Source organism: Hyalella azteca, unplaced genomic scaffold, assembly GCF_000764305.2.
Source record: "Hyalella azteca isolate HAZT.00-mixed unplaced genomic scaffold, Hazt_2.0.2 contig9162, whole genome shotgun sequence".
Lineage (NCBI taxonomy): Eukaryota > Metazoa > Arthropoda > Malacostraca > Amphipoda > Hyalellidae > Hyalella > Hyalella azteca.
The window spans coordinates 1-24,040 of NW_025939239.1; the positions used below are offsets into that span (position 1 = coordinate 1).

A 24,040-nucleotide genomic window follows, 5' to 3' on the forward strand; every position below is an offset into this window, starting at 1 on the left:
AACTGTACTTTTTGCGACGTATTCTTCACTGTATTAAAAAATTTTTTGTCGTCAGCATACATCGAGCACAGGCTAGACACAGCTTCTGGCAGATCGTTTATAAACGCAACGAATAAAACAGGCCCGATAACGCTTCCTTGTGGCGCGCCGCTGCGCACTGAAGTCCATCTGATATAGACCCATTAATGCTGACACGTTGTCGCCTCCCTACTAGAAAATCTCTGATCCATTTGAGTACATTGCTGTCAATTCCCAAAGACTGCAATTTCCGCAACAGCCGCTCTTGTGGGACACTGTCAAATGCCTTGGCAAAATCGAGATACACTGCATCTACTGGCAATATTTCGTCCAGCATGCGGGTTTATTCGTTCAGAGTAGACAAGAGGTTAGTGGTGCAGGATCTCCCGGCAATAAAGCCATGTTGACAGTCTGATAGGAGATTATTAGCAGTCAAATGATCTATCAATCGATCCCTCACAACAGATTTCATTGCCTTGCAAACGACACTTGTCAAACTGACAGGGCGATAGTTGCTCGGGCAGCTTTGTCACCTTTTTGACACGTTTTTCTTTACTCAGCTTCACGTTTGTTGTTAAAATTGACAACGAAAATTAGCCCACTTCTTATTGCTCTAGAGTCTGAAATTCGGCATGCAGGCCATTTTCGCCTAACAATTTCATATCCATATGCAATCATAAAAACTAGCAATTAGAGACCTAAATTAGCTTAAGTGATTAAGTTGTATATATACATATATATTATATATATTTATATATATATTTCGAAAACTATGGCGAGTGGGGGTAAATTAAGTTTAAATTCGAAGAATTTTTATTAAACGAATGAATGAAACTCTTGCGAAACTGGCGGTCGGAGAAGACAACGGGTTAAGCCCGTCGGTGGCGCTCCCCCCGACCATCCGCCACCCGCGGTTCCGAAAAGGAGGATGAAGTGAAACTGTCAAATAACAATATTATGAGAGACGCAAAACAACTTGAATTGTTAAGAATTTTAGACCCGGATATTAAACATAGTTGGTATCAGAAAATATTCCTAGGTAATGACACAGGTACATGGGATAATGGTAACCGTTTAATAACTTAGATGAGAAAATTGTACTCGAGGTAATATTAGGTAATGAGCTCAGTGCTAGCAGGTAAGGTAAAGTTTTTAAGGTAAGGTAATAAAGAGCTAAAGCACTGGAGCTAGTTGGTAAAATGTTATGGTAGCAATTTGAATATTCAAGGTAATAGCTACTCGGTAAATGACATTTTAGGTAATAGTTCGAGCTAGGTAATATATAACACGACGCCTATGAGGAGGCTATCTTTGCCTTTGATAGAAAGATCGCAGCACTCTGATTCTCTAGCTGATTGATGCTCTACAGATAACTTGATTTGCTGTTCGCAATTCCGGTGTTCACAACGAGTTAAACTCATCTGCTTTGATCTGACTCTAAAAGATCTTGTTATAATAATTAGTCAGTCGTCGAGGATACAAAACTGATTTACCCTAATTATTTACTTTATTTCACTCAAATTTTCAAACCTCCCAAAAGTTGACCATCGAGTTTATTAATATCACTTGCAGCGTTAAAATTTTGCCATTGTGAAAATAGATTAAAGAGACCAAGGATCGTCGCACTGATAGCCTGCGTGAAAATTCATGGTACTACCTCGGGAGTGCTTTTTTCTCAATTCAGTACGAAACTTGATTCCGATCTTCTGAGCACGTTCCAGTAAGTAAAATACTTCATAGTCTGATCATTTCATTATTAAAACTGTTGGAATTTAAATTTATAAATTTCTGTGTAATATCTAGATTAATCGAATTCAATGTCAATTTTCTGTATGCAGACGTGAAGTGGCGCTAAAGAGGAAGGTGCCTGGGAAGGAGTTTGGGACTCTTCAGAGCTCTTTGATCTAATAAATTTGCTTTGTACCATGACTCTGGTCCATTTTCCTCGTAATTTTAGTGCAACGACCATAACATTTAATATATAACGACCAAAACATTTAATATAACGACCAAAACATTTAATACAACGACCAAAACGTTTAATACAACGACCAACACATTTAATATAACGACCAAAACATTTAATACAACGACCAAAACATTTAATATAACGACCAAAACATTTATTGCAACGAGCAAAACATTTAATATAACGACCAAATCATTTAATACAACGACCAACACACTTGATAGAACGACCAAAGCATTTAATATATGACGACCAAAACATTTAATGTAACGACGAAAATATAAAAAAAAAACGAAACATAAAAAAACGACTGAAACATTTAATATTTATTGACCAAAACATTTAATACAGCGACTAAGATATAGAATATAACGACCAAAACATTTAATCAATATAACGACTGAACAAAATTGCTACGCAATTTAAGAATCTCCGCGTTCAAATTATATCGTAATGTAAAAATTAGAATTTCAAAGTTCACTCACGAACCGTGACTCCGGCTTTTCATTGTATCTTGTAGTCACGCCTTGTATTCGGCTCTTTCGCATGGCCGCGCAGTAGGTCTTCAGGCCTCATACTATGCAGACGCACCCACTCGAGTCACGCATATACCCTTCAGCTAGTTTTCGCAGCCTTCAGCTAGTTTCGAACCTGATTCCGATCTTCTGAACACGTTCCAGTAAATAAAATACTTCATAGTATGGTCATTTCATTATTCAAACTGTTGGAATTTTAATTTATAAATTTCTGTGTAATATCTAGATTAATCGAATTCAGTGTCAATTTTCCGTATGCAGACGTGAAGTGGCGCTAAAGAGGAAGGTGCCTGGGAAGGAGTCTGGGACTCTTCAGAGCTCTTTGATCTAATAAATTTGCTTTGTTCCATGACTCTGGTCCATTTTCCTCGTAATTTTAGTGCAAGGACCAAAACATTCAATATATAACGACCAAAACATTTAATATAACGACCAAAGCATTTAATATAAAGACCAAAAAATTTAATATAACGACCACAACATTTAATATATAACGACCAAAACATTCAATATAACGACCAAAGCATTTAATATAACGACTAATAAATCTAATTTAACGACCAAAACATTTAATATATAACGACAAAAACATTTAATATAACGACCAAAACATTTAATATAACGACCAAAGCATTTAGTATAACGACCAATAAATTTATTTTAACGACCAAAACATTTAATATATAACGACCAAAACATTTAATATATAACGACCAAAAAATTTGATATAACGACCAAAACATTTATTATAACGCCCAAAACATTTAATATATAACGATCAAAACATTCATTATAACGACCGAAACATTTAATATGTAACGACCAAAACATTTGATATAACGACAAAAACATTTAATATAACGACCAAAACATTCAATACATAACGACCAAAACATTTAATATAACGATCAAAACATTTAATATAACGACCGAAACATTTAAAAAAACGACCGAAACATTTAATATAACTTCGAAAACATTTAATATATAACGACCAAAACATTTAATATAACGACCAAAACATTTAATATATATCGACCAAAACATTTAAGGCCTCTGGAACCCGATCTTTCCATAACTGACGATTGATTGAGATAGCTGCTGGACTTATTGCCTGCTCCGTAATTTGCTAGGCATTTTAAGACACGTCCATGGGCGATGACACGTCCATGGGCGATGACAAGTCCACTGGCGATGACACGTCCATTGGCGTTGACGCGTCCAGTGGCGTTGACACGTCCATGGGCGATGACACGTCCATAGGCGATGACATGTCCATGGGCGATGACACGTCCATAGGCGATGACATGTCCATTGGCGTTGACATGTCCATAGGCGATGACGCGTCCATAGGCGATGACACGTCCATTGGCGATGACACGTCTATTGGCGATGAAACATCCTTTGGCGATGACCATCTAATTTAAAGCGAACAAAACATTTTATATAGAGAAAATATTAGCCTGTGGATTCTGAGTTCGAAGTGAACGCATTGGTGCAGTCCAGATAAACATGCCAGACACCGCCACATCGCTCAATTAGGGGAATAAAATGATAAAATTATTGTGCTCAGTGTGTAAGCGGGGGTCATGGAGGTTGTTGCATGACAGACAACCTTTCATCTTGTCAACTTTTGTCCATCGTGGACTCCAAGAAAGGTTAGTTATCCCAACGAAAAAAATACCAGTGAGATGAGCATGATTCATATGTGTGATAAAAGGTCTAGCTAAATTATTTGACGCTTATATTTATATTGTTGACTTTTTTTTCGTTAGTACAAATTAGTTGTTAGGACAGCACCATTTATTACCAGACACAAATGGGCAAAATCGTTCAGTTTGTCTTATCAAGGTAATCGACATTTTTTTACACCTAAATACAGATAAATACAACTATATTATTGTTTTAGGCGTAACATACAAATAGACATAGCATTTTAAACTCTGTTTTGAGGTTGGCAGTCCTCATAATTTTTTTTTAGATATGGCTACAGGGTTCTTTTATGGATCGTCTGCCAAGAAAGCATCTATTGCTGAAAGGATGGACATGTTAGCAGCTGATACGAGCGATGTTGATGAAAACTGCGAAACATTTAATATAACGACCAAAACATTTAATATAACGACCAAAACATTTAATATAACGACCGAAATATAAAAAAAAACGACCGAAACATTAAAAATACCACCAAAACATTTAATAAACGCCCAAAACATTTAACATATAAAGACCAAAAAATTTAATATAACGACCGAAACATTTAATATATAACAACCAAAACATTTTATATAACGATGAAAACATTTAATATATAACGACCAAAACATTTAATATAACGACCAAAACAGTTAATATATAACGACCAAAACATTTAATATAACGACCAAAACATTTAATATATAATGACCAAAACATTTAATATATAACGACCAAAACATTTAATATATAACGACCAAAACATTTCATATAACGACCAAAACATTTCATATAGCGACCAAAACATTTAATATAGCGACCAAAACATTTAATATATAACGACCAAAAAATTTAATATATAACGACCAAAACATTTAATATATAACGACCAGAACATTTAATATATAACGACTAAAACATTTAATATGTAACGACCAAAACATTCAATATAGCGACCAAAACATATAATATAGCGACCAAAACATTTAATATATAACGACCAAAACATTTAATATAACGACCAAAACATTTAATATATAACGACCAAAACATTTAATATATAATGACCAGAACATTTAATATATAACGACTAAAACATTCAACATGTAACGACCAAACATTTAATATAGCGACCAAAAAATTTCATATAACGACCAAAACTTCTAATATAACGACCAAAACATTTAATATGTCAATTGGCGATGACACGTCCATGGGCGATGACACGTCCATGGGCGATGGCACGTCCATTGGCGTTGACACGTACATGGGCGATGAAATATCCATGGTCGATGACATATCAATGTGCGATGATACGTCCATTGGCGTTGACACGTCCATGGTCGTTTACACGTCCATTGGCGATGACACGTCCGTCGGCGCAGACACGTCCATTGGCGATGAATTATCCATTGGCGATGACCATTTGATTTATAACGAACAAAACATTATATAAATAACGACCAAAACATTCAATGTATAACGATAAAAACATATATTAAAACGACCGAAACATTACAAAAGTGACCGAATTAGTAAAAAATTTCCAAAACCTTTAATATGTAAGGACCAAAACATTAAATATATCGAACGAAACATTAAAAAACGACCAAAACATTTAATACAACGACCAAAACACTTAATATAACGACCAAAGCATTAAATATATAACGACCAAAGGATTTAATACAACGATCAAAACATTTAATACAACGACCGAAACATAAAAAAGCGACCGAAACATTAAAAAAAACGGCCAAAACATTTAATATTTATTGACCAAAACATTTAATACAACGACCAAAACATATAATATAGCGACTAAAACATTTAATATAACGACTGTACAAAATTGCTGCGCAATTTAAGAATCTCCGCGTTATAATTATGTCGTAATATAAAAATTAGAATTCCAAAGTTCACGCCCGAACCGTGACTCTGGCTTTTCATTGTATCTTGTAGTCACGCTGACTCACGCGACACACATGGCAGCGCAGTAGGTCTTCAGACCCCATACTATGCAGATGCACGTTCTCGAGTCACGCAATTAGCCTTCAGCTAGTTTTCGCAGCACAGCAGTATTGATCCTGGGCCCATTGCACTTTAGTCGCTTGCTTATGTATCTGCCCTTGTTCTGAGAACTGTACGCCTGCGGAGACGAGGTGCAGCCTGACGAGCAGTACGCGACTTCAAACTATGCATGTAACAGTTGTCCCTCAGAATTCTGTTCGATATGATCAAGTTGGCCACTGGCCCTTTGTTGCAGAAGCTCGTTGCATTTGCCGTTTTGAAGATTGTGCAAATCGCACGAATGTTGCATGCACAAAATGCAATGTGCATCCCTGTTTCAATAACAAGACAAATCATTTTGTTGCACTCCACAATCGCTAGAATGTCACACCAGTTGATCTACATTATATTTGCTCATATTTTTCCTGCAGCTCTATGTTATTAAGGAGCATATTAATTCAGCATATTGCCTCAGTGCTGGCTGTGAAATTTGTAACAAGTGCCATTTAATTATTTTCTTACTGTGATTTACTGTGTGAATAAAAGAGGATTTACAAGTCGATTAGATGCTACTATGATAAGTAACGTCTAAATAATCATGTATTTTTACAGTCAAATATGTGCATAAGAGAATAAATTGGTTCTAATTCAATAGTAAAGCTCTTTTTCCTTTGGTGCATGTGTGGTCCTGACTGTACTAATTCGTAAACTATTAATATTGTTTTGTGAAAGTGAATTTCTTGGTTTGCTTATCTATTACTCTTATTATGAGTCAGTAAAGCCCAAAAATCAACTTCCATATTTTTTTTTACAAACAATTCATTGCACCGGCCGTTAAGGGTTAATATGTAAGGACCAAAACATTTAATATAACGAACGAAACATTAAAGAAACGACCAAAACATTTAATATTTAAAAACCAAAACATTTAATACAACGACCAAAACATTTAATATAACGACCAAAACATTTAATATAACGATCAAAGCATTTAATATATAACGACCATAACATTTAATATAACGACCAAAACATTTGATATAACGACAAAAACATTTAATATAATGACCGAAACATAAAAAAAAAACAGAAACATTAAAAATACCACCAAAACATTTAATATTTATTGACCAAAACATTTAATAAAACGACCAAAACAAATATTATGACGGCCAAAACATTTAATATAACGACCAAAACATTTAATAAACGCCCAAAACATTTAATATATAAAGACCAAAACATTTAATAAACGCCCAAAACATTTAATATATAAAGACCAAAACATTTAATATAACGACCGAAACATTTAATATATAACGACCAAAACATTTAATATAACGACCAAAACATTTAATATAACGACCAAAACATTTAATAAACGCCCAAAACATTTAATATATAAAGACCAAAACATTTAATATAACGACCAAAATATTTAATATATAACGACCAAAACATTTAATATAACGACCAAAACATTTAATATATAACGACCAAAACATTCAATATAACGACCAAAACATTTAATATATAACAACCAAAACATTTTATATAACGATCAAAACATTTAATATATAACGACCAAAACATTTAATATAACGACCAAAAAATTTAATATATAACGACCAAAACATTTAATATCACGACCAAAGCATTTAATATATAACGACCAAAACATTTAATATATAACAACCAAAACATTTTATATAAAGACCAAAACATTTAATATATAGCGACCAAAACATTTAATATAACGACCAAAACATTTAATATATAACGACCAAAACATTTAATATAACGACCATAACATTTAATATATAACGAACAAAACATTTAATATATAACGACCAGAACATTTAATATATCACGACCAAAACATTTAATATAACGATCAAAACATTTAATATATAACGACCAAAACATTTAATATATAATGACCAGAACATTTAATACATAACGACTAAACATTTAACATGTAACGACCAAAACATTTAATATAGCGACCAAAAAATTTCATATAACGACCAAAACTTCTAATATAACGACCAAAACATTTAATGTCAATTGGCGCTGACACGTCCATGGGCGATGACACGTCCATGGGCGATGACACGTCCATTGGCGTAGACACGTACATGGGCGATGACACGTCCATGGGCGATGACACGTCCATTGGCGTTGACACGTACATGGGCGATGACACATCAATGGGCGATGACATGTCCATTGGCGTTGACACGTCCATGGGCGATGACACATCAATGGGCGATGACATACATGTCCATTGGCGTTGACACGTCCATGGGCGATGACACGTCCATTGGCGATGACACGGACATGATCAAATTTAACGACCAAGAATTCGGCACGTTGATGTGCGAGGTTGAGGCCATCTTCAACAACCGTCCTCTGACGCCAGTCTCTGACAATCCCGATCATGGTTGAATTAATATAATATTAATTCAACCATGATCCCGATGAACCTGAGGCGCTGACTCCCAATCACTTACATCTTTTGAATGCCGGCGTTGCATTCCCACCCAGACTTTTTTTTGCAAGAGTGACGCCTACTCAAAGAAGCGTTGGAAGCAGGTACAGTACCTGGCAGATTTTCTTTGGACGAGATGGCAACGCGAATACCCCAAGTTAATGTAAACTCGTCAAAAATGGACAACCGACACGCGTTCCGTGCAGCCTGCATGGTGACTAGGTGAGCGACAACCAGCTACCTCGCAACCAGCGGCCTCTCGGGAACATATTTGAAATAAAACCCGACGACGACGCCTGAGTTAGTCGCTAAGATTAAGGCTGCCAAGTTCAAAGATTCCTCTATTAATAAGATAGGGTGCCTAATAATCGAAAGGCCTATTCACAAGCTGATTTTACTTAGAGAAGGTTCACAAGATGTAAACTTAAATGGTATTAAACCTTTTGTAAGCAAGTTTTTAATTGACTTATTATGGGCTCATAGCCTCCTATGGTTTACTTAATCATCAGACCTTTAGAGTGTAAAAGCTAGTCAACGACGTATCAAATAGTTTCATGCTAACTCAGTTGTTCGTAACCCGCATCAAAGCCGCCAACAATATTTCGGTGCGCTGATTTATGCCTTCGATCGTGGCCTATTTATGCCTATATAATGACAAAAACATTTAATGTAACGACCGAAACGTTAAAAAACGACCAAAACATTTAATATATAACGACCAAAACATTTAATATATGACGTGCGAAATATTTAATATATGACGTGCGAAATATTTAATATATAATGACCGAAACATTTAATATGGCGAACAAAACATTTAATATATAACGACCAAAACACTTAAGGTTAGCAACCTAAGTGTATACCCTAAAATGTTCGGATTTGGCTTTTTCGGTTTTTAGTCTCGTCTTAAAGCTGACATTCTGCCCTATCCAACGGTACCATTTCCATCTCTGTACGTTGATTTATGCTTTCACGACAGATCATGAAAGGGGGGCGGGTGGGGGAGTTCTTTAACAAATTAGATAGGAACTAATTCGCTGCCAGCACTATAAATACAGTGTTTGCTTGAGGTGCAGCTCAGGGGAGCGCAGCTGTGCACCACCAATTTTGTGCACCAATAAGCCCTGAATCGAACGCCTTGGATCTATCCGGACATCCACCAATCAGCCGTGCACCACTCTGCTTTGTCCTCTTCCGGCCTTGACCACCACCTGCCGTGCACCACCAAGCCNATAATCGTGTTTGAAGCAAAAAATGTGTGATACTGTCATTTTAAGACTATGAGTGGAGATCTGGAGGCAGAGTATCAGCGATTCACAAACGTGACTACTCCGAGCTCGCTCTATTACATAGGTTGGGAGATGAAAGCATTTAGCAACCTAATTGTATCACAGGGACCTGGGTATCGCTCATTCGGTGCCGAGTGTTAATATAGGATGCGCAGTTATGATTTTTTTACTAAGTTTCTTTTTTTTGCAAAGATTATGTACATATTTTTAAAAGTTTATAGAAATAGGTCAATCAGAAACGTTACGTAACTTCAAGCTGCATTCGCGGAATTCGTCGCGCCGCGGCATTGGATGGATCATTCGTTCGCCACTTCAGCGACATCAGAATTTAATTAACACAAGAAGCACCGCAGTTGTGAAATACCTTAATTAAAACACTGCGTGAGGTCATTTTGACCTCGTGCGTTAAAAATGGTTATATAAGTCTCTTCCTCCCGGAACGCCATTGGACGAGAAAAATACAATGTTAATTGCTAATTTCCCTCTGATAAAATTAAAAAATACACAAAAATCAAGTCTGAACTGAGTAAATAAGTAGCACAAATATCACAATGTACATACAAACTCAATGGTGAGTTTGATAGACTTTATTTAGATAGACCCATAAGACTTTATTTGCTAGTAAAAAAGTTGATTATCATTAAAATAAGGGAGAAACATCTTTTTCTAAATATATGATTATAATTTAAATAGTATGTAAGAATGTGGAAGAAATAAATTGATGACATGCAAAATTAGAAGTAGTATGGAGGACTCCAGTGCGTTGAGTTATTGAGCTATGGTAGCGCCAAAAAGAATGAGATGTGAGTATGAATCTGTAATATTTTGATATTGTAACCACTGAGAAGAGATTTGATCTTGATCATCACAAGTGTACTGAATAAGAGGTAAGTAATAAACCACAGGGGTAAGGAGGTATATAGCGAACGAGGTAGGTGTAGCGGAAGCATCACTGAGTGATGAATGGAATGGGCTTGAGTGATGAATTCTACCCGTATTCAGTCAATCGCTCGAATATTGTACCTGTATAAACATAAAATAACTTTCAAAGGGATAATAACACAGATTTAATTATAGTTTTAATTTCAATTGTAATTTCTAACTTCCATTAAACATCTCCTACGGAGATTCTGATGTGATTATTTGCACAGTAATTTGTCTGCTGATAACACTGAAAATAATGTTAGTTATACACATGCAGTTTCTACACACAAATTTCCTACAAGTTTCAAAATGCAACAATGCTCTCTTTTAACAATGCATTAACCATATCAATCAGTGCCACCCAAGAAACAATCAAGATGCATGAATGCCGTCAGGCTTTTGGTCAAAACCTTGAATGAGAACGTTTGGCTTAGTGCCCGATTCTACCACGATTCAATTTGCTTACTTATGATAATGAAAAAAAAATGTGTTACACTTAGAAAATTAAATGCTCTATTAAATCACCACAAATGTCAAACAGTATGTGTGAAAGTAAACACGGTGACTGGTACACATTTTCCTGAAAATCAGTATTTCGAAGGTGTAACTGCTAATAATTTTCAACAACAGCTCGCATCGTTCCAGTACGAAATTCATTTACAGAAGATTCAACACAAAATGTCGCACAAACACGGTAGAAAAAATGACATTTTTCGGTTGCGTAGCTCAGATTATTTACTCATAAAAATATTTCAGCTGAAACAAAAGATGAAGTTCAGTAGTAGTAGTAGTATTGGTAGTATAATGGTTTACTAGCAATTCAGCTATCAAGCTATTTCGCACCGGATGTCAAAAAATAACATCGCTAGCGAGGCGGAAGGTCTTAATTATTTAAAGTCTCAAATTAATCATCACCTACAAGGAGCAGAAGGTCTAATTGTCCAGCCGCTGAAGCTGGCTCGAAAGAAGCAGCGTTAGCATCTCAAAAGAGACAAAGTGACAAGGAGGGACAGGTGCAAAGCAACAGAAACTAAGACACTCGAACAAGAGGTCGCTTACACGGGACGTCGGCCGCCCGCACGAGAGAGACAGAGAAGGGAAATGTAAGGAATCCTACCTACATAATAACTTAACCCCACAACTGAGTCCTGCAGTCAGACACCGCGAGCTCAGCGGTGGGGCGCTCAGGAACAATACCCTAGGAGCGCGACATTCCATAGGACTTCAGACGAGCACAGACACGCGTCAGAAGTCTCCTCTGAAGAACAAGTTCATTAACTATTAGCAAGAAAACCAGAGATTAAATTCACGTGATAATAAGTTTGAACTCGAATATTGGACCAAGGTAACAAAGCAGCAACATATTAAAAAATCTATACTCAAAATAATACGATTCACACACCAGGAGCACTAAATTTCTGTCAATGTATAGAATAGAAGTAACGCACAAAAATATTTATACGATTATTCCGAATTAAACCTAAAAACCATATAACTGTTAGCAATTGTTATAACACCAAAACAGAGACTATGTTACATAATTCATGAACAGCGTTGAAGCAAAAAAAAAAAGGATGTTAGTTAAAGCATGTTAGCTTTCAACCATAGAGCAGCGAAGTTGCTGAGGGAGCTTCAGGATTAGCACGAAATTTGAGTTTCTCCTACCAAACTTCAGGGCACTAGCACGGATTCTTATAAACTCGCACAGGGACTGATCCTAGTTTGAGCTATTCTTTTAATTTACGCTGGAGTTGATTAAGTTTTGAATGAACCAATATTGTATTCTTTATAGATGAAGTAATCAAGATGCATAACACAGCAATAACTGCTAACTCTACTCATTCAAAAATAATTAAATGGGCGAGGTATAACCTGCATTCAGATGCCGGCCCGCTCGGTAGCCGGTAAATAATGTCATGCCATGTTAAACAAATAATTGATGTTACGAGAGAATACCCTGACAGGCCTGACTGTTTTCAAGGTAAAAATAGGTATAGATATTAATTAGGGGTACTATAGTATCCAGGAAACCAAGCATTCTCACTGACAGAAAAGTAAAAAAAACGGTCATAAAGTATATAATAACTAAGCAGATTTTTTGCAATGCAATCATCAGTAAAACCAGCAAATTGATCAAATCGTACATGCCGTATCTGCGTATACCCACTCATTTTTTTTACAGAGAGAAGCAATTTGTTATTACTGATGCACGCTTTCAAAAAACGCATCTCAATGCTATCCTGTCAGCAAGTTCCTCACCAACAAATGGCGCAAAGTCTCGAGTTCTAATGACCAGCGCGTTGATTCTGGAGAACTAGATGCAGCTTAGCATCTATTAGCAATAGTAATAAATAAAAGTGAAAGAATTGCTTAGTAACATTAAGGCAGAACAGAAAACAATAAGGCAAAAGCGAGAAGAATATAAACTAATCCATTATAAATGAGTAGCGCATTCTGTCTTGCGTAAGTCAGCCACTAGCAGGTCAGGCATAACGTACCAAAAAGGCCTGCCTACTTATTCCAACCTGGCTACATTTGCTTTGCCACAGGACTGAGACAGAGGTCAGACACGGCTAAAGAAATCTGTGTAGCAGGCATTGCAGCACAAAACTCAAGCATTTGAATGACTCTTTGTGACGTCGAACGCCGAGGGGTTACAGCGAACTCAGCACTCATTATTTCAGCACTCGAAAACAATCAACAAATTATCGATTAATTTCGACATCACAAAATTCACACTAGACTAAACAGTTCACTACCAAACACATATTACCTTATTTTTACGATGAAAGACTTGCGATAGCGATAAGTGGGTAGGTTAACATTAAATATAGAATAATATGGGTCAGAGAATTGCCAGATTGCAATGTAACATTACAACTCTGCATGCACTCTACGGTTGTTCTGTTTACTCATATATCTTGATACTATAGAAACATTACAATCATTATGCTTCGTTAACATTAATCTATATGGAATAAGTCTAACACAAAAATGAGTCAGACTCAGGTTAATAATTACACAGATTTCGATGGAGTGGGTTTAGGTGCTGAATGTTAACTAAAATTGAAATTTAATAATAAGTTTCCACAAATCCTGGGTTGTAACAAAATTCTTCAAAATATTACGAATCAATAAATTAGTATATAAAACACGCTCGCGATATAGGTAACTGGTCAACTAATTTTTTTTTTGTTGAGCGCAGAACTCGCGTGAAAATGGCGAGAAAACTTCACTTAGAATAGTACAGGCGATTACGGTGTTGTTGACTGACCACTATCATTTGAATTACAATTTATACTGGACATAAAAAAGAAAAAAGGATTATCAAAGGCAAAATAATTATATAAAGCGCTACCAATCAGAAGTAATGTGATTTTATCAACAAATTACTTTCAATGAGAATTAGGACAATATATGTTGCATTGCAGCTTTAGATTATTGTATACAACTGCACCTCGCAATGCACAGGAATGATATCTTGAGAAATTTCATTTTCCACCAAAGAATAAAAGAATAATAAGGCTTCATTTCTAGAGAACGAATAACGAAGGCGCAAAGTGCTCACCATACTGTGGTTAGTGATTATAAACTAATCTAAAATAAAACACAGTATAATATACCAGTTAAGGGACTATTGTACACTACTGTTCTCTTCATGAATCAAATTAAATGTCATACACCAAGATCACCATTACTTCGAAGGGGCAACTCACAACGTCAGTTTGGATTCGCGAAAATATCACATTAATATTAGAGTAAATAATTGCTTTTGCACATTTAAACACAAATTAAGTTTTATAGTAAGAAAATAAAATATAGTAATGACTATTTAGTTACTATTCTCAATAATGTATGAAAAAAACGATAAAATGTAGCACGAGTAAGCACTAAACTAATTACCTCTTCAATTCGTTTACAATCGGACCAAGTCCATGTTTTGACTATAGCCAGCTGAACATCATAGTGCTTCATTACAAAATATAGTAATTTAAATAAACACGGGTGTCAAACATGTTTCACAGTGTATCCGGTGTTAAGCGACTGTTTGGCTAAGCCACGATTAAACAAAACCTATTGCATCTAGAAATGTTTGAAGAGAAGAGAACGAGGTATTCTATAAGTACACCATACAAGAAGACATCTCCCAGCCACAAGGGATGCACTGGAAAGATACTACTCCAGTATTTGAAAATCTTCACTTTTTCCAGCACTTGGTATGGGATTGAGCGCAGGACCATGACTTTTAAAATCACCAGAGGATTTTGCAGTACGTAAATTAAGTTCGCCTTGAATATTCGGACGTCTGTCGGTATAAACAACGTTGTTTTTCCTGATTGTATTGTCGGGGATTGCGTCAAGCGTGACCACGTCCGTTAGGATGCAAGGCTCTCCTGCCCAGATGGATTCCTGCTGCTGTCGACTGCCAGCTTTCACTTCAACCAATGGGTAGGAGAGGCGACCTTCTCTTACGGTAGTCATCTGTTCAAACGTACAAAATATATGTCAAACGTAATTATATATGTCAAACGTACAAGTTATAGACAGTGAAATCCTAATGGCAGCTCTCTTGCAAATTGCAATCAAGATGAATGTTGTGAAGACAAATTGCGGTAAGTACACAGAAAATATTAAAAATTGCCTAATGATTGGGACGAGTGGAAGTGGAATGATTTGCAAGAAAAACGTCCTGGTGTGAATACGGGAAACATAGAACGGGTTTTAATTGAGATATCGTTCTGTGAAGTCAAGCATTATTACTTCTTAACATGAAATAGCAGAAGAAAATGAAAGTTAAAAAAAATAGCATAAAATTTAGAAAATTGGAATTACAACAGATCAATGGTTTTTTGAATTTTATTGGTGGAAGGTAAATTCAACCTTAGTCATCACCTTGACTATCACCAGTATGTCTCTACCTGCGAACAGCTTGTCCAAAATTTAAACATCTAAAAATATATAAATATTTTCATCAACAGAAGATTACCGGTACCCTTCGTCAGACTGCATAACTTTCCAACGTTAAAATCGTACCAAGTATAGGTAGAGTTGTTTCTATGCAGTCCGACAAGGGCTAAGCAGGATGAAGTAGCAGCAATTGTTTACCTTGTGCAGATCAACAACGAGCTGAGCGAAGTCGACTCTAGTATGGCAATAGAAGCCGAGTGTTGCGGAGGGTTCCAGCCTCGAGATGGGCATCTTGCGCGGCGTGTCGCAGTGGTAAGCGGCCACGTCAGGCACGGTGCTCCACGAGCACGGCACAGCGTCCTGACTCACGTGTGGGTCCAGGTACAACAGCTGGTCCTCTGCAGAACGCATCTTATATTACACTGATGTGAAGGTTGTGATCAATATGGAAATATAGAAGTACTGCACTCACGGAAAATTGTATAATTGGGTTTAGCTTATCAGCTCAACAATTCGAGTTTCAGTGGAGTAACATTGTATCATAACTTCAAAGATGAAAATATTTGTAATAGCTAATTGGCAAATATATTGGGAAATCAAATTAATAATGACTAACACACAAACAGTAACGAGTGTTGATATGCTCATAAAAGCATACAAGTCTGAATAGGACACACAGCTGTTCAGTGTTTTCCGTACGATTTGTATCAATTCGAAGCAAAGAAAAACACGGTGGCTATTCAGGCGTGACATCACTTATTAACTTGATCGTAATTCAAAGTTCAAGAACATTTAACAATAAAATTCACAATAAAAGTTCCATTTCATCATAAAAATAATGATGAGAAGGTCAAGAACGGCTGGAAATTTGTCACCTTGATAACCGACGAAGTAGAAAGCCCGCTTCGCCTTGCCGCCCACCATGCCAATACAGAGCCTGTGTCTGAGCAGCCCCGTGATGACGGGCTCGTAGATGCTGTTGAAGCCGTCGCAGCCGAGCCGCACTGCCAGGATGATAACGAGAGACCGCCAACTGTGGCAGTCGCTGCATAGTCGCTCCTGCACACACGAATTTCGTCTTAAGAATTCCAGTACTTCATGAAATAAAGTTAAGTTATGCTCAATTAGGTTAACATTTAAGAAAAATAACAAATATGGTGTCTAAACGGCGCATGCTAATAGCTAAAAAGGCACGTACTCTGAGGCCTCAAATAAATTATTTGATTTTGATAGATACGATAGACATCTTCTATATACGTGAGACTAGAAAAAACTTCGCCTGTGAATAATACGGGGAGCTGTACCTATTTCACATAAGCTAGAAAGTTTATCTCCTCTTTTCGTGATTCATGGCGTGTCCTATACATGATTCATGTCCTGTTTCGTGATACATGGTATGTCCGTGATTCATGGTGTGTCAAATACAGGTAAAAACCGTTAGGTCCAGCATTTACCTGTTCAAGTATGGGAGAGAGAAGTTCGATGGTATCACACTGCAAGGATTCCTGCCGTGTCTTGCCGCACGTAGTGCTCACGCTGACAGGGCTACAGTAATCACTCTTGCTTTTACCAGAAGCATTCTTGCTGCCGAATTTGAATGGCATATATGAGCTGAAAAACTTTTGCGAGATACTTGGCTTTGGATACATAGGCGCGGGAGTCGCGGCTAGTGGACTGCTGCCTGGGTAGTCAAGCTCACAAAAAGACTCGTTCATGAATGTTTCTGATCCCCCAGAGTCTGACAGTTCCCGAGGTAATGACGTGTTGTAGTTCTCTGATTCATCAACACTTAAGCTGCGGCCAAAAAAGTTGCGCGCATGCAGCCTGCCGCCATTGGGAATAACATCCCCATTTACATGAGTCCCCTTGAAAGTTGGTCTATTTGAGTAGATTGGGCCGACCTCGCACGGTAGCGACTCGACTTGCACGAAGCTTTGGAATCCTTCAGTAGTGTCGTTGAAAGAAGTTGCTAGCATATCAGCTGAAGCAGAGTTTCCAGGCCTTCCAAGTTGTTGAGATCGGAGTGAGAAATGTAAGGCATTATCGCAAGAGCCAGAGCGACAGCACGAGCGTTGCTTGGGGGGCTGTTGCTTCACATACTCGGCTATCTTGCCCATCTTGCATATACAGGGCGTCCAACATTGCTCCAAGATGTCTTGGATGTAGACTGGAATTGAATGCAAACGGCATGAAAATTCAGGAGCAAACAACGTCACAGTTTGAAACAGTAGTATGAAAAATAACCATGTTAAAAAAGAATTATATTTTGAATTTCCAGATCAAATTTAAACAAAGGACAACTGATATATATGTATAATAACAGAGTAACTTAGGTAAAAATGAGTTGGGCAAATCAGTTCTTTGAGGCAATTAGGAATGTACAAGTATGAACGCCTAAAAATGGTCAAGTAAACAATGATAAAAGTTAACTTAATAATTATGACTCACTGATGTTGTTGGCGACTGAATAAACTGTGATTCGCTCAAGGTCAGGCATGTACTGAGAGCCTGCATCAACAGCATCCCTGCACATTTCATGGATATAGTCTTAAAAACAAAAACATGTTTAAAAAAATTAAATGAAATTAAGATAAAATAATTAAATAATTATAAAAATAACTCCATGCCATTTAAATGAACATTGCAAACGTTTCAAGCTGTATAGGAATTGAAAAAGCATGAACACGAGATCGAAACAGCAGTTTACGTTGCATGAAAACATTTCCAGCAAATGACAAACTTCATAGATTGGCATGGAACATCAGAATTTTTTTTTATCACACCTTGCAGCTACAGAATTTGCAGTTAGCATTTTCTACCAGCCAAGTCTTCAAGTTTCATCAAGTGAATTATTTAAATAGTCGTCTGATTTTAATTCTTGAATGACAGTTAGACAACAATTTGACCTCATCACGTGGCTCACTCACACTGCTTGGAGTGAGCGAGTGTCAACAGCAATATATTTTTCTTGATCTACGATTGATTAAAACTTCAATTCTATAAGTACTTATATAAATGAATTCAAATAATTGAGTGGCAATCCCTGTTTACAAGATCAGAGAAATAAAAATGAACTCAATTCCATTCAAACTTTAGTAATTGAGTTAAAATCGAGACAACACTCAAAATTTTCAGCAAATAAATACTTTAATACAAAATACTTAAACCAAAATCCATTTGATTAGGAATAAGAGAGCAAGGGTAAATCATAATAAAACAAAGTCCGAATTACCTATGCACAAAGCATAGGTAATTCGGACTTAGGGGAGAAACTCAGGTCGTCTAGGGTAAAAGTCGAGCGACACGACGCGGGTTGCGGCGGCGGGTATTTAAGCCGAATAGTTGGACTGCGGAGTCAGTCCTGTGCTGGAGTTCGGGGCATCCGGCCGTGGTGTTTGTCTTTGTGGCGCTACCAAAACTGAGGGTCGCTGCATTGTGGAAACGAGTTGATGCGGAAGAACGAACCATCAAGATCTTTACCGAGTGAACCGCCGAGTTTCTGCGAGTTAAATTGCGGGATACCTTACCTATGAAGAACTCGTGAGACTGATCTCCGAAATTCTCCGATTTGTTACCACCGAGCAAATAAGCTACAACAAGAAGAGTCTACAACCAGACTGCCGCCGAGCATACTGCACCCAAACGACAACCGCCAAACAACAACTGTCTGGCTACGCCAGACAAGTCGTAGCTGACCAGTTGAGAACCCTTACGTGCAGAAAATTAGGCCACTCGGAAACCGGGGTTAATAACCAACCTGACATTAGACAAGTTTAATCGAGACAAGTTTTGCACTTGGATTGATCCTGAGAAGCACATTGTCAAAGTCAAAATAGAGATTGAGGAAAAAGTTCATATATTTTTGTTAAAATCCCAATAGTCTTTGAAACAACCACAAATTGAAACTTAAAAGGTTTCTCTCTCTTTCTTAAACATAATCAAATTTAATTTGCCAGTAAGTGTTGAGATATACCTATTGATATAAATATCATTAAACATTTTAGAAGATATCAAAGACGGCAAATAAAAGGGTAACTAACCTTATGGCAGCAGCAGCGTTGCTGGGGGAATACCAGTCACCTGGCATCTTGCCCAGCTTGTCGTACCCGCACTGGAGCATTTGGTGCAGTGAGAGTGGACACACTCCATCCTCGCCATTACCGTCACCAAACCACCTCACTAAACGACTGTGCACCTTCATGGCAATGCTAGAGGAATCCGGTGTATACACCCAGTCTGGGATAGATGAAGGTAGTGGCACAGTGTAATGAAAGAAAACCTTACAAATCCTGTGTTACTAATTAGATATTACTGTTATAAAAATATTTCTACATATCATTTATGGAAAGGGAACATACAAATTTAAAATTATATGATAATAATTATTATTTTTCACAGTAACAATGATGACATTAGAGGATGAAAAGGAAATTACAAGACAAAAATAATGTTATTTTTTTAAAATAAACACACCATCTCCTAAAAAATGCTTATGTATTGCATGACAGAGCATCATTTGTGTGCAGCGCAGTGTGCAGCCCCAACCGCAGTCTGATGTCAGCTCTACGGCAGGTGGAGGTGATGCAGTACCGGGGTCCGTCACCTGCTGTTATAGCAACAATTTAATTAGGTTTCATAAACGAAAAAATACAGACAAAATGTGCTTTTTAGCATATTTTCTCATTTATGCAAAAAAGGCTCTATTGTGCTCGCCACGTCCGTCTGTCTGTCCATGACATCACGTTTTTGTTGATGAGAAAATGTGCTGTCATTCACTGCAGTGAGTACTGAGATATATTTTTTATCAATCAATAATGTACTTTAGCATATTTAAGTACGGAAAAACAAATGGAACACTTCAACATTCATCAACAATGCCAAAATTTGCTAACAAATCACCAGGAAAACCTTGAATCAGATTAAAACTACACAGTTTAAGCAGTGAATTCATCTTTGAATGTTATAGTTTGAGGCCTGTGTTTTGAGCTTACTTGTTTCAAATGTTTTGGGGACATTTTGGAGTGTGGTTTCACCTCTTGAGATTCCTGTGCATTCAAGTTGATGGTGATTGGAGGAAGCTTGGTGCGATAAGTCAACCATGTGATGGTAAGGAAAGCTTCTTGAAAGCTCACTGAATTCTGACGGTTAATATGAACCAAGTCTGCAAAAAATTACATCACAAATAATGCTAAACTTGGTTGGGGTTAAATAGCTAAAATATAAGATAAACCCTTGAAGTCAAGATTGACTCACAGTAAAAAATTACTGTCAATATTTTTGTAATATCCATAATCAATCCTTTGCTTCACAAATAGGTAATGCAAGTTGCATAATTACATTCATTATAAAGCATTCAGAAAACATTACCTAAAATATAACATTCAATTCACAAATCACTCACCACTAGAAAAATTGAAATTCTTATTTATTGGATGTACAGAGTAAGTGCTCCCCAGAAGAACAATTGGATGACTTCTTGAGAAGTTAGTGTTCAACCCAACATTCCAACCAGCTGTAAAATAAAAACAATTAAAATTAATCACATTTTTCATGCATTCAACCAATGGCATTAGGGTTACTTGAATTTAAAAGAATAAAATTTCAGACAAAAGTGGAGTATTCATAGTTATCAAATAATAAAATATTATCACAGGCCAGTAAATTGTTAACATAAGAAATAAAATCTTTGCTTTTCATGTCTTTCAAATGAGATCTTAGTTTAAACTGAAAAAAGTATGAGAGATAAGAGAGAAATTTCTAATCACAAATTAATGGATGCACAATCTCTGCACTTTCTTCAGTAAATCTTAGGGAGCAGCAAACATACCATACTTGACATTGTTCCATAAGCCCAGGACTTTGTTCTTCACAATGGCAGAAGTGTCAGTATTTTGCAAATCAGAAGCTTCTTCTGAACTACTGCGGGGAAAATACTGTTTCTTGGTCAAATCAGGCAAACCCATCTCAGGAGGAGGTTGTGGCACAGGTTTCTCTGTGTAGCGGACATCTGACTGAGGTGCTTCAGACTTCACATTTTCTTGCATCACATTATTTTTCTCAATAAATTTAGATGGCACATCTAGGCTTGTGTCAGAGTCACTTTGCAGATACAGGAGACTTTCATTGGCACAGAATGAAGATGGGTACAAGGAGTGAGCTTTCTCATCAGTAGAATTTTTACACGCATCAAAATACAAGCCATGAGCTCCACTTGGCACCAGCTTCCATGTAGTATCTTTTTCAGGGCTGGAGGAAATAGCAGCTAAATCACAGAAAGAATCTGTTGTATTTGCAGTTGAAGATAGGTTGGGATACAGGGATGATTTTTCAACATGAAATGACTGCTGCCTTAATTCAGAGTCAATTACAACAATGTCACTGTGTTTACTGTCTTCATAACTTTGACTTGACACAAAAACAATACCAGGGTCATCAGAATCCATAGCAAACTTGTTACTATTAGCTGAATAAGTAATGGTCTCTTTATCTGGAATCACATAGCCTAGCTTATACAAGTCACTTTTAGATGAATTGTCAGTGTTAGAGGCACTCAACTCCAGACTGACTTTGCACTGCTTTTGTAGAGAATTATTTCCTTTCTGTTGCTTATCTTCAATGTAAATCTTTTCCATGGAATTTTCTAGAGATATCCATGAATTTGACAATTTTGCAGCTTCTACAGCAGTCTCCTCAATAAATTCCAAGTCACTCTCAACTTGAATGTTGTCCAGTTGTTTTTTCCCATTTTTAGAAATTAACTTCTTCTTTGAATGTGAATGTAAGGACTTATAGGAAAATGAATGCAAATCCTGATTTGACATCATAGTTTGAAGAAGTTTATAAATATCAATGGATTCTCTGAAGAAAAAACAACAGCATAAGTACTTACAACATGAATTAAACTTAAAAGGATTAAGAAATCGGATTAATTGTCAAATACAACTATTAATAGAGAGCACATATTTCATCATTTATTTTCATTGTTTGATGACAATTTGGACAGACTAAAACTGGAAGTAAAAACTTAGCCAGTTTAAACCGTGGACTATTATGTGCGGCAAAAATTGGCCATAGTTGAAACTTTGAGGAAAAATCAGACTTACTCTAAACTTTATGCCTCCAGTTTAGGCCCTGGGATTTGATACGGCTTGCCTCAAATTCATAAGTCTGGTTTTGCCTTGAAATTTCAATTTTGCCACATATACCATAATAATCATAGTTTTAAACTGGCTAAATTTTTAGTTCCAGTTTTGAACTATCATACAACCTCTTTGTGAAACAATTGATCACTGTTTGAAGATATTCATGATATTGTTACTGGTTGGAACCATCATTTTTTTAAATCTCTCCTGGAATCATCAGTTTTAAACTCAATTTTCATATTTGCTGGCAAGTTTCACAGACAGATTGGCAGTTTGGGCATGGGTCTCCTCCTCAGCCCAACTTTTGCAAATATTTTTGTGTTTTGACAAGGTTTCTTGGCTGACCAATTGTTCTCTTAACTTTAAGCCAATATTCTATAACAGATACACCGATGACACATTTCTTATTTTGGAACTTGAATCAAACAATAGTTTGTCCTTTCTCAACTGCAATACTGTATTATTAAATCTAATGGCCGTTTTCAAACATTTGTTTTCCAAAAATCAACTTACACCAGCCTAAGCACCAATTTTTTAGCTTTTGTTCATTTTGATACAACTTAAACATGCTTCAAACACTATTAAACTGTGGCTTTTGTACTTGCTTGACATTCCTTACCATGCCATAGCAGCAAAAGAGAACATCTTTTGTTGCCATTCTTCAAGTTAATTTTTGAGTCCTATAAGTAGACTAGTAATTATCTTGGATACCAGCATTATCATATATAAGAAATTGATTGAAATATTTAGTAGAATAAGAAATTAAAAATTAACTGACTATCAAATCTCTGGTTGGCCAATATTCTGCCATGCACTCCAAATTTGAATTTTTGTGCAATATCTTCTCGCTTAATGGATTTCCTTCTGGTTTGGTGTCTACCCAAATAAGGAAATTAGTGTTTAAGTGATACAGTTAAGTTATTCCAGAACCTGATAAAAGAAACATTGTTTACTGTTCTCTTCCATACTTTGGTGGCCAGACATCCAAAGCTATGTCAAGAGAATAAAAAGATTTCTTTATGAAATACTTTCCGAACATTAATCTTCATATTACA

The 24,040-nt window shown here is 36.5% G+C and overlaps 1 protein-coding gene across 2 annotated transcripts; it reads right to left on the reverse strand.

The window, feature by feature from the left end:
* Positions 1-12,081: 12,081 nt before the first annotated feature.
* On the reverse strand, positions 12,082-22,729 carry LOC108674126. 2 transcript variants are annotated; one of them, XM_047881938.1, is made up of 10 exons: positions 21,671-22,729; positions 21,245-21,355; positions 20,835-21,004; positions 20,317-20,446; positions 19,884-20,079; positions 18,292-18,368; positions 17,298-18,010; positions 16,719-16,902; positions 16,042-16,241; positions 12,082-15,417 (listed from the first exon to the last, which is right to left on the reverse strand). In XM_047881938.1, the coding sequence occupies exons 1-10, from the start codon at positions 22,665-22,667 to the stop codon at positions 15,112-15,114; spliced, it is 3,084 nt and encodes a 1,027-aa protein (XP_047737894.1). In that variant the 5' UTR covers positions 22,668-22,729; the 3' UTR covers positions 12,082-15,111. The 2 variants fall into 2 exon arrangements, with proteins under 2 accessions (XP_047737894.1, XP_018017524.1); XM_018162035.2 differs by having other exon boundaries at positions 20,317-20,449.
* Between the last annotated feature and the right edge of the window lie 1,311 nt (positions 22,730-24,040).

Coding starts and splice junctions, on each gene's coding strand:
- LOC108674126 (XM_018162035.2), bottom strand. CDS start 22,667: ATGATGTCAAATCAGGATTTGCATTCATTTTCCTATAAGTCCTTACAT. Junction 21,356..21,670: donor ATGGAACAATGTCAAGTATG/GTATGTTTGCTG, acceptor TTTATTTTACAG/CTGGTTGGAATGTTGGGTTG. Junction 20,080..20,316: donor TAAGCATTTTTTAGGAGATG/GTGTGTTTATTT, acceptor CATCTATCCCAG/ACTGGGTGTATACACCGGAT.